The sequence below is a fragment of the Melospiza melodia genome, chromosome 14, assembly GCF_035770615.1.
Source record: "Melospiza melodia melodia isolate bMelMel2 chromosome 14, bMelMel2.pri, whole genome shotgun sequence".
Lineage (NCBI taxonomy): Eukaryota > Metazoa > Chordata > Aves > Passeriformes > Passerellidae > Melospiza > Melospiza melodia.
In genome coordinates this window covers 20767345-20783505 of record NC_086207.1, presented here as the reverse complement: position 1 = coordinate 20783505, position 16161 = coordinate 20767345, and the positions used below count along the sequence as shown (strand labels likewise).

General features: G+C 40.6%; 1 protein-coding gene across 3 annotated transcripts in view; it reads right to left on the bottom strand.

Moving 5' to 3' along the window:
- The window catches only part of KDM3B (lysine demethylase 3B), a 47462-nt gene that overhangs the window by 19261 nt on the left and 12040 nt on the right, over positions 1 to 16161 (bottom strand). For all 3 annotated transcript variants that reach the window (XM_063169143.1, XM_063169144.1, XM_063169145.1), the window contains exons 8-15: positions 13153 to 14395; positions 12585 to 12786; positions 11064 to 11278; positions 9871 to 10023; positions 8768 to 8875; positions 4273 to 4400; positions 3366 to 3645; positions 2170 to 2426 (exon numbers count right to left, since the gene is read on the bottom strand). In XM_063169143.1, coding sequence (XP_063025213.1) covers positions 2170 to 2426; positions 3366 to 3645; positions 4273 to 4400; positions 8768 to 8875; positions 9871 to 10023; positions 11064 to 11278; positions 12585 to 12786; positions 13153 to 14395 — 2586 coding nt within the window. The remainder of the gene's footprint in view (positions 1 to 2169; positions 2427 to 3365; positions 3646 to 4272; positions 4401 to 8767; positions 8876 to 9870; positions 10024 to 11063; positions 11279 to 12584; positions 12787 to 13152; positions 14396 to 16161) is intronic.

Sequence of the window (16161 nt, the reverse complement as noted above, 5' to 3'; positions counted from 1 at the left end):
GCGTTCCAGGTGTAATCTGACAGGAGCTGAATGAAATAACCACATTCCTTGATGTGCTTCAGCTGTATGCTTCCTGATACAGCCCAGGACTGTTTACCTTTGCAGTTGCAGGTGTGCAGTGCTGGGCCAGGTGCAGCTTGTTGTCCTCCGGGACCCTGGGCTCCTTTAACAGGCACTACCTCACTGCTAGTCTGATTCCACTCTCTACTGCTGCCTGGAATTATGTTAGTTTTCTACAGCCCATCTTACCCAAATAAGACTAGATCATAACATCATCCGCTTTGGATGGTCTTAAAAATGTACCATTACTCTGACTTGCTAGAGGCTGTAAGATAGATAATATGCAGCTTAATTATTAAAGATAATGCTTATTATTCTTCACAACAAACTATCAATGCTCCAGAAAGATCAAGATGATTCTCTCCATGAGCAGCAGTCTTGCTTCTCTCAATTTGAGTAACACACTTGTTTCTCAGGTCTGTTTTGTTCATTCTATATGAAGCATCCAGACATTCAAGTCAGGAGATGTACCAGAGTTCTCCATAAGTTCTTTAAATCTAAGTTACTCAGTGAAGATCAGAAGCCAGGAAAGTGAAAAAACACATTACACAATACATCTGATTAGATGTGGTGAGACAAAGCGTAGAGTTGCCAGGACAGGGATACAAGTTCAGACAGGCTATCTTAAGCCTTGAAGGAATAAGTTGCTTTAACACAAGTGACCACAATTTCTTTGCCTGTACTCAGTGATGACAGACAGAAGTATTCTTGGATTCACTTTCCTGTAGCAGCATCATATTTTCATGTACAGTTCCCTCTCCCAAAACCAACCAACATGAACTATTATCGAGGTGCTGGCCTGCCTGTCAGAGAGTTTAAAAAAAAATCCACTATGAGACAAGCCATTTCAACTTCCTTCTTACTCTATCTGCCTAAGCTTTTGGAGAAAGTATTCACCAAAAAGAGATAAGTGTTGATAAATTCCACAGAATTTATCCTTCTCCTCAAACAAAATGTTTCTAACCACTCCAAATAGCATTGATTTGTTCAGGTTTTTTTTCAAAGCTATTTCTTCCAAAATGGATTTAAGTATCCTTATTCCAGAAAAGGCATTCAGAAATGGCAACTACACCTTAAACTCACAGGATCACAGAACCATAGAAAATGCTAAGTTGGAAGCGACCCATCAGAATCATCCAGTCCAACTCCTGGCCCTCCACAGGACAGGCTAAGAATCGCACCCTGTGCCTGAGCATGTTGTCCAAATGTGGCTATTCAGCTGTCTGCTGGACATTTTGTCCAGAAGGATATTTAGAGAGACATCATCAAAAATTTACTTCCAGAAAGATGTCATCTTTCTGGCTTTCCCCGATGAATGAGGTGGTGCCATCATAGAAGGAAATCACATTCAACAAGTAGGACTTTCCACCCACACTGCAGTGACCAGTGACTGCATTGTATTCCAGATGTTTTCAAATACTTCCCAGAATAATATTTTCCATTATTTTACTGGACACTTAAGTGAGACTGACACACCTGTGGTTTCCATGGTACTGCTTTTTGCCCTTTTAGGAAATCAGGACAACCTTTGCCAGCTTCCAGTCAGCTGGGACCACTCCAGACTCCCAAGACCACATGAAACTCATTGAGAGAGGCTTTTTGATGACATCAGCAGCTCTCTGAAGATTCTTGGATTTATCCCATCAGGCCCCATAGATTTGTAGTGTTGCAGGTGGAGCAGCAGATCCTGGCCAAGTATATTCTAGCTCAAATGCCTTTCAAGTATACATAAGTTTAAGGAACTGGTTTACTCTGAAGTTTTTGTCTTTTTTTCTGTGGTATGCTCTTACAATATTTTTAAAGATGTGAAATTTAATGTCAACTTAGCAGGGACTCTGATTATCAAGTTATAGGCTGTATTTACACAAAAACAAGTTATAGGCTGTATTTAACCCACTTTCTTGGTCTCTTGAAGAGAACAGCCTCTCCTCAGCAGTAGTACACTAAAACTAAAAATTAGCATGAAAATTCTCTACAAATTTGTGGGGTGGTGAGTTTTGGTGAGGCATTACATTTGTTTCAACATTCAAGAGTAGAATATGATTAAAACATCCAGATGAAAATCCTTCCCTAGAACAGACATCATTGAAGGAATACAAAATTATTTACCGTAGAAGCTGCAGAAAAGACTGGAGGAAAGGGGATTCCTGTGTCTGATGGGACCTGAGGAAGCTTTCCTGGCCCTGTGTGTAGCAGATCTCTGAGGCTGGAGCCTTCAGCTTTGTTGCTAGATGTCACTGGGCCCAACAAGAGGCTATTAAACAGCTTTGGGGTTAGCGGGGAAACCTTTGTACTGGAGTTGAAGGAATCTAATCCAAAGGGTGAATGGGATTCTTTATTAAGCACTGATCTCAGTGATCCTGATTCTGCAAGATAAATATAAACATTACAGGGAGGGGAGAGAAAAAAATCCCCAAGAGGCAAAGTCAAAACGATCACAAAGTTTTCTGAAATTATTTCCTCTTGCATTAAATAGGATATTAACAGAATCTTGTGGTAACGGTAAATTATCACTGTAACAGTGAATGAGGCACCTCAATGAGCATCAAAGATACTTCACATAGATTTTGCCCTTCATATGCTGCTATGGTTTTGAACAGCACAATAGATCCGATCAAAGATCTGACACATGTAAACACAACTTTTTAATGTACTCAGTTAAAAAACATTTCCCTGACTTTCTGAATTTATGTTTTGATTTTAAATATTTCAAATTTTAATGGTAGACAAAATATTAAAGTGACCTGCAAAACTTGCAAGTGATTCATCAACATTTAACATCAATATGTAAAGTAGTCCCTTCTAGACATATGGACAGGAATAAATCCTGTGTTAGTCATGTTACCTCTGACTTCTAGGAAGTGTAGTCATTCCAACTACTGAGTATTAGAGATGCTCTAAGCTTTCATCTAACTCTCCAACTGGACTCGTCTCAGCTCCTTGAAAATACATTCTTCACATACCACACAAAAAAGCTGTATTTACTTCAACAGTTATAAAGTGACAAAGCCGCATCTGAAGTTAATTACTGTCATTTTACATCAGGATATCAGCTTCTGAGAAAATAAATACACAGCCTGGCACAGAAATAAACTGTGAGACAGTACTGTCTGCAGCTGCATCATCTTTCCAGCTTTGCATTTTTCTAAGCCTGTAGAACAAAACTGGTTCTAAGATGCAAAGGAAGAAAACTTACCATTTTCTTTTCTGTTTAGGGCTAGACACTCTCACAAACTACAGCAATCAAACAATATGTTATCATTTATCTTTTAATTGCAACCCCAGTGGGCATTTCTTCTGCTCACCTTTTGTTTCCTCTTTCGCTTTTTGCGTTGCTAAATCTGCAAGCCAGTGTAAAGCTGACGATGGAGCTGTTTCTGGACAAAGTGGTCTGTTAGACTTTACTTCCCCAGTGTTATTGGTTGGTAATGTCTCTGCTTTTGCAGATTCTTCTATCCTAATGTCAGTTGCTTCAGATTTTGGTACAGTGTCCATTTCTACTTGCCCCACTCCTGCTGTCCCTGCTCCAGTGGAAAAGGCGTTCTCATTTCCAGAGACTGATGCACTGGGATTTACAGTTGGAAGCTAAAACAAAAAATATTAAAAAACTGCTAAATGTTGAATAAAGGGAAGAGTTCAACTTGGAGACATTTTCAATATCCAATGCAATCGATTTTGTCAGTTGTTTTTCTTTTTCCATTTGCTACAAGCTCACAGTAAAATTCATTTATGCTTAGCAGAATACAGAAGCTTCCTTATCTGCGTGTATTCACCTTTGCACTGTGGTGTGAATTCTTACCATGTCATCTTTTAGACATCTTTTAACTTAAGCCCAATCTTTTTGAGTTCTTTCCTTTTCTTTCTGGGATTTTTTTATTACAGGAGGATTTTTTGTGTTGATAGTTACAGAACTGCTCTAGATTCCTTCAGGAAGCACAACAAAATAAAAACACATGTTGCGAGCTACTCATAGTGGTTTGTTTTAAAATACAGCATCAATATTAATGGCTTCCTCCCCAGTTTCTACATAAGAGTATTAGCCCAAATAATATCTTACTTGGTAGATAACAGATGCAATTCGTGTCCCTAAAAAGTGATATGGAGAAAGTAAAATTCCTGTTTCACAACAGATTAGCTTAACGGATCTAATATCCTAATAGATCTTTAAAATGTAAATGTTGAACAAGGTAATTTCAGCTTCAAATTACATACCTGTGATATTCCATTAGTGACAGCTGGTCTCAACACTGATTTGTTCTGTCTGTTAATACATGGACAGTTGGCCTTAATACCCCATTTGCCTCGTGCTGCATGAACCATGTCTCCAATATTGTAAAGTGCTGTAAATGAAGTTAGATCTTGAATCACATGCAAAGAAATCTAAAAAAGGGCCAAAATTACATCTTCAAAGAAATGTGGTTTTTTTAGTATTACCGCCAAAGTATCTTTAAGGTCACATGCTATATAACAAGACATTGTCCCTGATCAGTAGAGTGTGGCGAACAGTGCTAACACTGCCTTCACAATGTCACTGAGAGGCTGCCAAACCTGGCAAATCCTACAGATTATCATCTGCTTCTACTATTCCATGTAGGGTCCAATGATACTGCAATGAGGTGACTTTACACCACCACAAGAAGCTATATAACCCTTGAAGCAATGCTGAAAGGATCTGGAACACAGGTGTTCACCTCTATCCTCCTGGTACACAGACAGATGTAATGAAATGACCAGATGAATACCTGGTGGCGTGGCCAGTGCCATATTCAACAGTTTTGCTTCTATGACCACAAATCTACTTCCAAGAAGTCAGGTCTCTTGGGAGCAGATGGGATTCACGTGCCCAAGCAGAGCAAGAAAGCCTCTGCCAACAAGTTGACCAGACTTTTCTGGAGAACTTTAAAACTAGATTTAATGGGGAAAGGGGATACAGATTTGAGCAACAGGCAAAAGCCAGGGGTTACCAACATATTAGGAAGCAACAGGGAAACACCTGCGAAATAACTCAAAGGAATTTGGGTATGTTCCTATCAAGAGGGGTAAGGTTGATAGCCCAGCTGGAGGGCCTCTTCATACTAATGCATGCAGATCAGGTGATGAGCAGGAGGAGACAGAAGTCATTATGCAACTAGAAAGCGACAATCTAATCTTTATCACTGAAGCATGATACAATTAATTGTGGAACTGGTGAACTGTGGGGAGGTGCTCTCCATGTAGAACAACATACTGACCACAGAGAACTATCTTTGAAAAACAGCGATGAACAGTCAAGAATTTATGGGCAAAAATGAGGGACAAAGCCAACAAAGAAAACCTCACTGCTAGGGTTTACTCCAGTCCACTCAGCCAAAGGGAGCCTGTTGAAAAAGTGTTCTTATTTCAACTACAGGAAGCATCATGCTCACATGATGATTAGGGAAATTCAATCACCTTGACGTCTGCTGGAAAAGCAACATAGCAAGCTGCAAGCAATCAAGGACAATTCTGGAGTGTTTTGAGGGTAACTTAATCCATGACATAGAGACCAACCACACAAGAAGTGTTACTGGACCTGTCATATACCAACATGAAAGAACTAATTGGACATGTCAAGACTGGTGGTACCCTGGACTGCAGTAATCAGGTCCTGGTGGAATTCCCAACCTTGAGGAGTGTAAGCCAGATCAAGAGTAGAGTAAGAATTCAGTCAGACTGAATTTCAGGAGAATCCTTAAGGAATCAGTGTATGGGATGCTCTGGAAAACTGCCCTCGGGGACAAAGGAACAGAACAGAGCTCGCAGCACTTTAAGAACATTTTTCTTGGAGTGAAAGTGCTGTCAATTCCCCCATGTAAAAAATTAAATAAGGAAGGCAAGGGAAGAACAAACTAAAATCTAAGAATGAAATGCAGAGGCAGTAGAACCCGGACACATAATCCTGGATGCTGCCTGGATGTGCAGAGATGGCATCAAGAAACCTAACACAAAGACGAAAATGGATTCGACAAGGGATGAAGAGAATAATAAGGGTTTCAACAGTTATCCTGGCCAGAAAAAGACGATTAAAGAAAACGTATACAACACGCACTATCTGCACTAAATAAGATGTCCAAGCAAGTAACAGCTGACATGGAGAAAGCTGACATACTCAACATTTTTATTTCCCATCATTTTTCAGTTTTATTCCTTTTTCTCACCTCTCTTGAGACCCTGAACCTCAAAGGAGAAACTGAGGGAATAAAGTTCCTCCTCTCATTGGAGAACCATATAGAATCTCAAGCAGGAAGAGGAACCATGAGGATCACTGAGAACAACTCCCTGCTCCCTCACAGGAGCACCTAACGCTAAACCATACAACTAAGAGCATCATCCAGACACTCCTTGAAACTGACAGGCTTGGTGCCCTGACCACTTCCCTGGAAAGTTTGTTTCAGTGCCCAACCACCCACTCAGTGAAGCAGAGTCTGAACCTCGCCTGATGCAGCTTCATTCCATTTCCTTGTGTCCTACTGCTGGTCACCAGAGAGAGGAGATCAGCACCTCCCCATCTGCTGACCCCCTTGAAGAAGCTACAGATTGTGATGGGGTCACCCCTCAGCCTTCTTTTCTCTAAGCTAAACAAAACAAGTGACCTCAGTTGCTCCTCCTAAGCCTTGTGCTGTGACACCTTTTCCCATCTTGGTTGCCCTGCTCTGGACACACTCTCACAGCTTGGTGTCCTTCTTATACTGAGATGCCCAAAACTGCAGACAGTATTTGAGGTGGGGCTGCACCTGAGGAACTGGAACATATAAAAGTCCATGAAACCTGGTAAGATGCACCCCAGGGTCCTGAGGGATTGGGCTGATGTAGTTGCCAATCACACTTGGAAAGTCCTGGAAGTCTGATGAAGTCCCTAGGGACTGGGAAAAGGGAAACATTATGCCCATTTTTAAAATGGTTCAAAACGAGGACCCTGAGAATTATTGACCCGTCAGCCTCACCACAGTAACCAGGTAAGATCATGTAGCAGATTCTCCTAGAAGGCATGTCAAAACATATGGAAGTTAGAGGAGATTAGAGACAGCCAGCACAGCTTCACCAAGGGCAAATCACACTTGACTAATCTAGTGGTTTTCTTCAATGGAGTGATTGCATCATTAAGCAACAAAAAACTAATAGCTGCAATCCACTTATACTTCTGCAAGGCCTTCAATATAGTACCTCACAAAGTTCTTGTCACTAAATTGGAGAGATACATTTTAATGAAGGGACGATTCTGTGGGTAAGGAAGTGGCTGGATGATCACATCCAAAGGTTATCATAAATGTCTCTATGCCCAAATGGAGAACACTAACAGGAGGTGCCCCTCAAAGGTCCTTACTGGGACCAATAATATTTTGCATCTTCATCAATGACATTGACAGTGAGATTGACCGCTCCCTCAACAAACTTGCGGATGACACCAAGCTAAGGTGTGCAACTGATTCCAGCATGTCCTTGACAAGCCAAAGGAGTGGACCCACCCAAGCCTCATTAAGTGCAACAAGTCCAAGTGCAAGGTCCCACATCTGGTTTGGGGCAACTCTCAATATCAGTACAGAGTGGGGGAGTGAAATGGATTGAGAGTAGCCCTGCAGCAAAGGACTTAGATACATGGCTAGATGGAAAACTAGACGTGATTCGGTAAAATGCACTTGCAGCCCAGAAAGCCATCCTGCAGCCTGGGCTACATAAAAAGAAGCATGGCCAGCAGGCTGAGAGGCGATTCTTCCCCTCTACCCCAGCCCACCTCCCCACCTGGAGTTCAGCATTCCAACTCTGGGGCGCCCAGTACGTGACAGACATGGGCCTCTTCAAGCAGGTTCAGATGAGGCCATGAAAATTACAAGAGGGCTAGAACTCCCCTCCTATGAAGAAAGGCCAAGACAGTTGATGTGGTTTGGCCTGGAGAAGAGAATGCCCTGTGGAGATCTTGTTTTGATGTGGTTTGGCCTGGAGAAGAGAATGCCCTGTGGAGATCTTGTTGTGCCTTTTCAATACATCAGGGGGATGATAAGCACTGAGACTTTTTTTTCAGGATCTCTAGGGACAGGATGTGGAACAACATTTTTATACCAAAAGAGGGTATGTTTAGATTGACTATTAGGAAAAAATTATTCCCTGTGAGGGTGGTGATGCACTGGCATAGATTGTCCAGAGAAGCTGTGCTTGCCCCATCCCTTCAAGTGTTCAAGGCCACGTTGAATGGGGTTTGCAGCAACCTGGTCTAGTGGAAGGCAGTCCCTGCCCGTGGCATGGGGGTTGAAGCCAAATGATTTTTTAAGGTCCCTTCAAATCCAAACCATGTTATGATTCTGTGATTTTTATGACCAGTTATATAAATAGTCAGAATGGACCATTTAGTTTCCCTCCCTGTCCCCAGAGAAGAAGAAAAAAAAACCCAAACCATCCCCAAAAAACCTCTTTCTTGCTATTTAAACAAATTTACTTAAAATACAACTAAAAAACAGCTGACCATAACAAGTCACAGCTAATACTAGAAGGATGCACACTTCAAATCCACAGCTTGATCATACTTGGGTTACCTTCCCTTCAACCCTTCTTCTGTAGCAAGTGGAATTTTCCTCTAAATCAATGCTAGAAGAGGTATCAGCTACAACATCACCTATCTCTACATTTTTTTCCATTTTCTTGCCCAGAATTAGTACAAAATTTGCTATTTTTCCTTTTGTGTTTCAAGCATTACCTGTACCAGGGATGATCTGTGTTGGCATGAGATTCTCTGGTTCATGAGACTGACCCTTTGCACACTTCAGCCATGAGAAAACTTCTTCATCACCAATCTCCTCTGTATCTGGAATAAAGAAAAATAAAAGATTTTTGTACTAAAGCTTTACAATGCAGGATATCTGTACATTACTATTGTTTATTTAGATTCTTTACTGTGCAGGAAATTAACGTGGTGATCTCAGAAATAAACTATAAATACAGACCATTAGGACTGGATATACAGCAACTTCTGCCTCCACAGATTATACAGCTACCATAGTAATTTCCCCTCAGTCATCTATAGCAGTTTGTTTTCAATCACCTAAAAATCCTGGCTTCTAACCTCAATTTTTAAAATATGATACTCTTGTTCTCATTATACTTTTCTAAGTAATCATAGTGAATACACAGTAGTATTCACACTTATTAGCATCCAGTATTTTATACATCTGCTCTATATAATAATGTAACTGTCACTAATTAATCTCACTGGGATTACCATTTGTTTGCATCCATACTACCAAAGTGGTCTCAGTACAGTAGAGTACACCAAAAAACCCAGCCAGGTATCCACTTTCTCATGCCTCTGCTTCTTAAAATTGAACTTACTGAACTTCTTCCTGAATTAGAAGCCCTGGTGTGTCACAGAATTAAAAAAAAAAAAGAAGAGGAAAACCTTCCAATCTAACTCCTTGTCAAAGACAGCATTTCTCTGCAGTGTCTGCTTACAAGTTCCCCATACAACAGTTCTGAACTGTTAAGATAGTACATAATTTTTCTTTTATACTTTTTGAGGAAAAGAACTATACAGCCTGAGACAGTCAACTGTCTCAGTAGACACTCTATGCTTGAGCCTGCTGATGCTGTGATTTTAATAATCCCACCCTTTCCAAATAGATAAAACACAGGTACATAAGGAAATGAAGAATGAAACAGCATCATGTAAGACAAGTTCCAAACATGCCTTCCAAGCTGATACTTGGTAACTCTCCCACAAAACATTCTACAACTTCCCAGAAACTATTCCCTGACTATACTCAGCTCAAAGGTGACAGCAGGAGAAAAATGCCCAGTACTCACCACTACGTGGACGATTCTTCCTCAGCCGGTAACAGTCCAGACAGACGCCAAAACCACACTTCCGACAAACCCAATGAATATTGAAGAGTGTTGTCTCACATACATCACACATCTCCCTCACACCACGTACTGCTCGCTTCCATGCCACCTTCTCTATAGAAAGAAGGCATACTACGAATTATTGCTTTGACATTTTGCATGTCTCCCATCTAATCTGAGAGTATCACAGCAACATTGATAAATTCATAGCAACATGACCTGAAGGAAGAGTACAGAAACACACATTTTTTACCTTCATAGCCCCATACTTTGAGTTGCTAGTCCAGTGACACCATTAAAATTCCCATTTCTAGGAACGGGTAAGGTCAGGTATCAAAATGCACACTACCAGGAAATGCAGCACCTTACAGTGTTCTGTAATAACTGAATTTAATGGAGCACTAATGGAACTTACAGCAAAATCACAAATCTTCTGCTAGTTTTATGAACAAGTGACATCAATATATAAAAGCATAAAGAATGTGTATTTAGTTTTAGTAATCAGATCTCTATCAACTATTTAGATTCTAAACCAACATATTTGCCAAGGAAGGGGTTCTCCAAATGCCCTTGTATGTTCCACAAAATAACAGGAAAAAATTAGATAGTCAGTTATCCCCATGTGATAAACTAAACTGGGTACCCTCCCCTCCCCACCCCAACCCTTTCTCCCTGAAATGGAAAGCTGGCAACCAGATGATCAGCTAAGTCCTTTGCAGGATGAATTAAGGTACTGCTCCCACCCTAGAAAACCCTGAGCTTTTACATGAGGTCCCTGGAGCATGAAAGGATAGGAAAACATCAGAAAATCTGTTCGTTAAATCATAGCTGGTCAGTGTGGTAAGTGTTTGGGCTTATTTCTATTTTCTTAGGAGCATGAGCCAGCTGATTTCTGCATTTAGTTATTAAAGAATAATGTCTGGGAAAGTTACCATTAGCTTCCTTGGTGGTAATGTTGCATTGATCCAAAAGAAAGTCTCAAATTCCGATCCCTCAGTTACATCCCCCACCCAAGAGTGAATATAGCCTCTCTTTGGAAGAGCAGGAGAAGCATTTCAAAAAGAAATTTTAAGACATTTTCAATTCTATTCCACTCTATTGTACATGCATTATACAGAAAGGGTGGGAAAAACCATGACAAAAGTCCAACGTACGATGTGGCTCCACCATCATCATTGCCTCCTTCTCTGACATAACAAGCTGGCAGAACTGGTCCCCAACATTGGCCAGGATATATTTGGAAGTTTCCAGATCGATCCCCTCTGCAGGGGAGGAAGAAGGAATCCATAGGCTCATAGCATCAGTGTCACTTTGTTGCGGGTTCAAGAAACCTTCTACTCGCAGTATACCTTTCCGGGTAAATACCAGCCTGCAGGAAATAGGATGGAGTAATTGAGAAACTGCTCAATCACTTTTAATTAACTTATAATGACATCTATATCAGAACATAAATCCAGAAAGGGAGGAAAAATACTTCATCTAGAGTGCTATATTCTACAGACAGTACACTTATTATGCAAATACCAGTAACACAGAGAACAAGGCATACAAAGCTGTAGCTACAACACCCATTAGAATGAATCCCAAGGTCGTAGTAAACATTGGTGGGAAATGCCACCTAAAAGAAATTGCTACAGTTTGCTTCATCCTACTTCTCTATCTCATTAATAGAAAGAGACAACAAAATTCAATTTGACCTGCTGCATTATGCTGAATGGCTGTCACTTTCAGTTTAATTAATCAGAAAGTTTTTCCCACCTTTTGAGAAAACGGTATTTCAGTTCTGGCTAAGGCTGCCAACACCTGGCAACTCTTCCAATAGCTCACATGATGATATATGTAAAAAACCTTGTCACACTGGTCTCCACATAGATGAATCACTACTGTTGTACCAATAGTTGTTAACCCTCCCTTTACCTTGTGTGGTAAAAGGTGTAAAACTGTATGACAGAACCCTAAGCATCTCCTGTCAATATCAAAGATATCTTCATTTTTAAGCAGAAATCATTTTATCTTTAACCTCAAGCTAGATTAATTTTTAACAAGCTTAGGAAAAGAAGCAGCATGCTTACTGGATGGGTGACACATACTAAAACTCAGATCATCCTTTACATGTCAGAAAGTCATTTAACTACTTTCGGAAAAAGATGTGTAGCACTTGCTAGGATCGACAGTTAAGGAAGACGAAAAGAAACACAACAGGTCAAAGAAGAGTAATACATGTATATAACACAGAGGGAACACAGACACAGCGTTCTACTCCTAAAAATTAGTCCTGTGTTCAACAGAATATGGTGAAACATTAGCCTCATGCTGGCAATGCTTAGTTACTTGTTGAGTGGATTAAAATTTTACCTTTGTTCTGAATGCATTATGAAAGAGTGAGAGTTATTGTATATTAATTGCCATCCAGAAGTAAAATTCTACCCAATAAAGCAAATTCAGCTTCCTGAGGCTGTACCCAGAGGCTCACTTAGTATCTTATAGCTTTATCTTTGAAAAGCAGCTCTTTCTGGGCCAGTGAGGGAATTCCCATCAGGTGATGCAGGGAAATGCAAGACACTCAAAACCTTCATTATTGTACCCAAGCATATTTAATAAATAAAACATTGTGCTTGGACATGGCCCAAGCTCTGCACACAGACTACATATGAAAAAAGGAAGAATTTGAGCACCTCCGGAAATGGAAGAAGCGACATGCCACAGTTGAGTCATCCTGCTCTTGCTCCTTAAATTTGCGGTACCGCTCCAGACGGCACTCCCGACACTTGTGCAGATGTGGAGCTACATTGATGCAAGAGCCATCCTGGAGAAAAGGCTCACCTGACTGCTTCAGCTTCCTCACCTTACTCATATCTTTCAGCACAGACTGGCCAACTGGGTGAGGCAAAGCAGAAGTAAAAATCTATATCAGTTAACTGCAACAGCAAAAGGATACTGGCTCCAACAATCATCTTCTCAGAGATCTGTATGTTCATACCCATGTAAAACAGTAAGTCTGTTCAAGCCTACAGCATACCACACTTCTGTCCTGACACACAGGCTTAAACATTTATCAAAGTGAACACCAAATTCACATCCATGAAGCATTAAGCTTCAGCCCTGTAAGCATCCTGTGTGCTGCCTACTGAATATGAAAGAGGTCTACAACTGTGGTTAGTTTACACAGTTCATTACACAGGAGATAACCCAGTATCCCACCTCCTTGTGCTTCCAAAACATCATCTGCATTCAAGTAATCACCTTTTAGGGGAGCTGTGCGGGGCCGGCCCTTTGGGGCTTGCTTCCCCTTTCCTTTACCCAGCAGTAATTCTGCATTGCGCTCCACATTGGGGCCTAGCTTCGCCATCAAATGGTCTGGGATACCCTTCATACAAGCCTTAGCCTGCAACTGGTCTTCAGAGTCACTCAAATCTGACAGATCACTATTTGTACTGGAGTCGGAGTCCTGTTTGGACGTTAAGCTCCGCTCATCTAGCGAGAACCTTTTCACAGCTTCAAAAGGGGCTTTCTTCTCCTGTGGAAACTCTGCTTGTGAAGAGAAAAGGGTAGGTGGATGTCTGCCAAACACATTGGAAAAAGTTTTCAGAAGAGGATTGTCCTGCTGCCCAGGCCCAACAGCTGGTTTTTCTTCTGTTGGACTGGAGGATAGTGTGGGCATCTCAATAGGCTGTGTCAGGCTGCTGCTCGGTGAGCTGGAACGGCCATTCCCTACAGTGGAAGGGCTTTGAACACCAGCAGTAGCTGTTGAACCAGAAGCACTAGAGATCATCTTTGAGGAGTCAGTTGTTATAAACAAGGTTTTCTTCTTAGCTAAAGAGTCTGTACAGGTGAGTGACTCCGGCCAGCCAGAAGTGGCCTTATGACCCACAGGTGTTGACAGAGTACAAACCCCTGTCTGAGATGAAGATGCAAAGCCACTGAAAGGACTGAATTCTGCTTTCTCAGCAAATGCCAGGAAAGGGTTTGAGGGTTCCTCTCGTGACAGCTTTGGAGGCTGTAAAAATAGGTTTTCATGGCTATCAGAGGGACGAGTATTCAACAGACTTCGTGAAAAGGCTGGAGTAAGGGTAGGCATAGATTCCACAGGCAGCTTCCGCTCTACAGAACTACCAGACTGGGCTCCTGGCTTACAGTCCACTGAAAGAATTTTACCTTTACAAGTCCCAGCACCCACACTCTCTGTACACTGCTTGAATGAGTCTCGACTAGAGACATCTTCAGTCAAGCTCTCTGAAATGACTGTGAAATAGTTACTGGAAGGAAGATTCTGGGACATGCACTGAAAAAATAAGTTCTTGGATGAATCAGAATCTTTTTGAGCCTCTTGTCCAGTACCACAGCCAAAAGGAAATCCAGAAGGTTTGCTTTCTGGAGCCATCACTCCATTTGATTGGCTCCTTCCAGCCCCAAATATCAAGGACTGGGAAGCACTTGGGAGAGAGATTCCAAATCCAGAAGAAGCCAAAAGTGAATTTCGGGAATTCTGGAACAAAATTAGTAAGCATTAGTCCATTATAAATTGTTATTTGAAACACAACTACTTTAGTTCATCTCGTAGTACTATCAGCATTCTCCTTACCCATCAGGAAAAAAAAATTCCAGCAGACTTACAATTACTTCTTTAAAGATTCCTACACACAAGCTATTGAAATTGAAGACACACAGAGAAAACTAATACTTAATATCTTATCATACCTTAGAACAAAGGTGAGGAACCAGACAGGTAAGCTAACTCATAGAAAAGCAAGTTAGTAAAACTGCTGATAATTTGAATTCAAATCAACAAAAAGGGAACCATAATTGAAACTATTTTTGAATACCCTCCAATCTTTCACCCTCCCCCAAGAGCATTCTGATAAGATTCATCTACTTAAGTAGCACCCCTGAAATCAGTATCTTAGTTTGCAAGTTAAGTAAACAAAGCAAGCCCCTAGCAGTCAGCAGACAAACTGTTCCTGATCCCCACAACTCACATCTGCTGGCAGGTAGACAGATGCCTAGGATGTGGAACCTTCCAGGGAACAACTCAGTAGAGGTTAAGCACAAAATACTTACTTTTTATGACCATTAAATACAGGAAAGTTTTGTGAATGACAGATTTCTACTAGAACCATAACCGTGATATAGAATATTCACTTGCTCTCTTCTCAATTGGTACTTGTTCAGATTTTCCAATTCTGACAGTCCTACTATAACTGATTATATACTGTGACTAGTTCCTCACAGAATCATTTAGATCAGCTCTACTCCTTTTCTTTGAGTTTCCACTTAGAAATCTGCGCATCATTAAAACAATTTTATTTCAAGGTCATGCTAAATAAAACCACAGACTCTGTGCAACACATCCAACTGGTCACTAGTGTCCCTGCACACCTACCTGACTGCATACTAACGTTTAGCTGATTCCTCATTACCAATCTACAGCTGTAATAACTTCAAAAACCTATTGACATTTCTTCCAGATATTAGAATTTTCAATATTTCTTTTTAGAGACAAAAATAATTTTAGAAAACTCTGTTCTAATAGTTTTTAAAAGAATATGAATTTGAATGGAAACAAAGGTTGTGAAGTCATCTCAAGGACCCAGTTACACTATGATACAGTAGATAGTCTGAAATAGTAACATATATGAACTATCTACAACACTCTTACTGATTTATGTCAGGTTCCCTCCCTCAAAAAATAGTTTAAAATGGACTAATGGCCTGCTAGCGAACTCTGAAGCTGAATTATTAATGTTTTAAAAAAGTGATACGGGGCTAGAGAGAGGGAAAGAAGGAGAGGTGGTACCAAAATTTCTCAGTACAATTACACAATCCGCAGTTGCTCCTAACTCTGAATTTATTTATTGGGGGGGTGGAGGATAGAAGAGTTCATATTACATTATATTATGCTCATTATGCAACACTCCTGGTTTCCACAATTCTATTCCTCCTTTACACCTTCCCATCCAGGAATCTTTATCCCAAGGTAAATATCTAACCTTTCCACCCATTCCATTATCTAATACAAAAGACAGGGATGATAACAATGCCTTCAACTTCCTGGCAATCACACTGGACTCTCTTAACATATCTCCCATTTTCTTCACTTTACTTACACAGCAGATGGCAAGATTCTTTATTTTTATTGTATTTAACTGAGGTGAGTTTCATTTTTGTTTTGTTTTTACAAACCTTCATTTAATTTTAGAAGTTTTCTATTTTGCCTTTAACAGGGTTTCCCTTTTATTTTTCTACTCTTTTCCT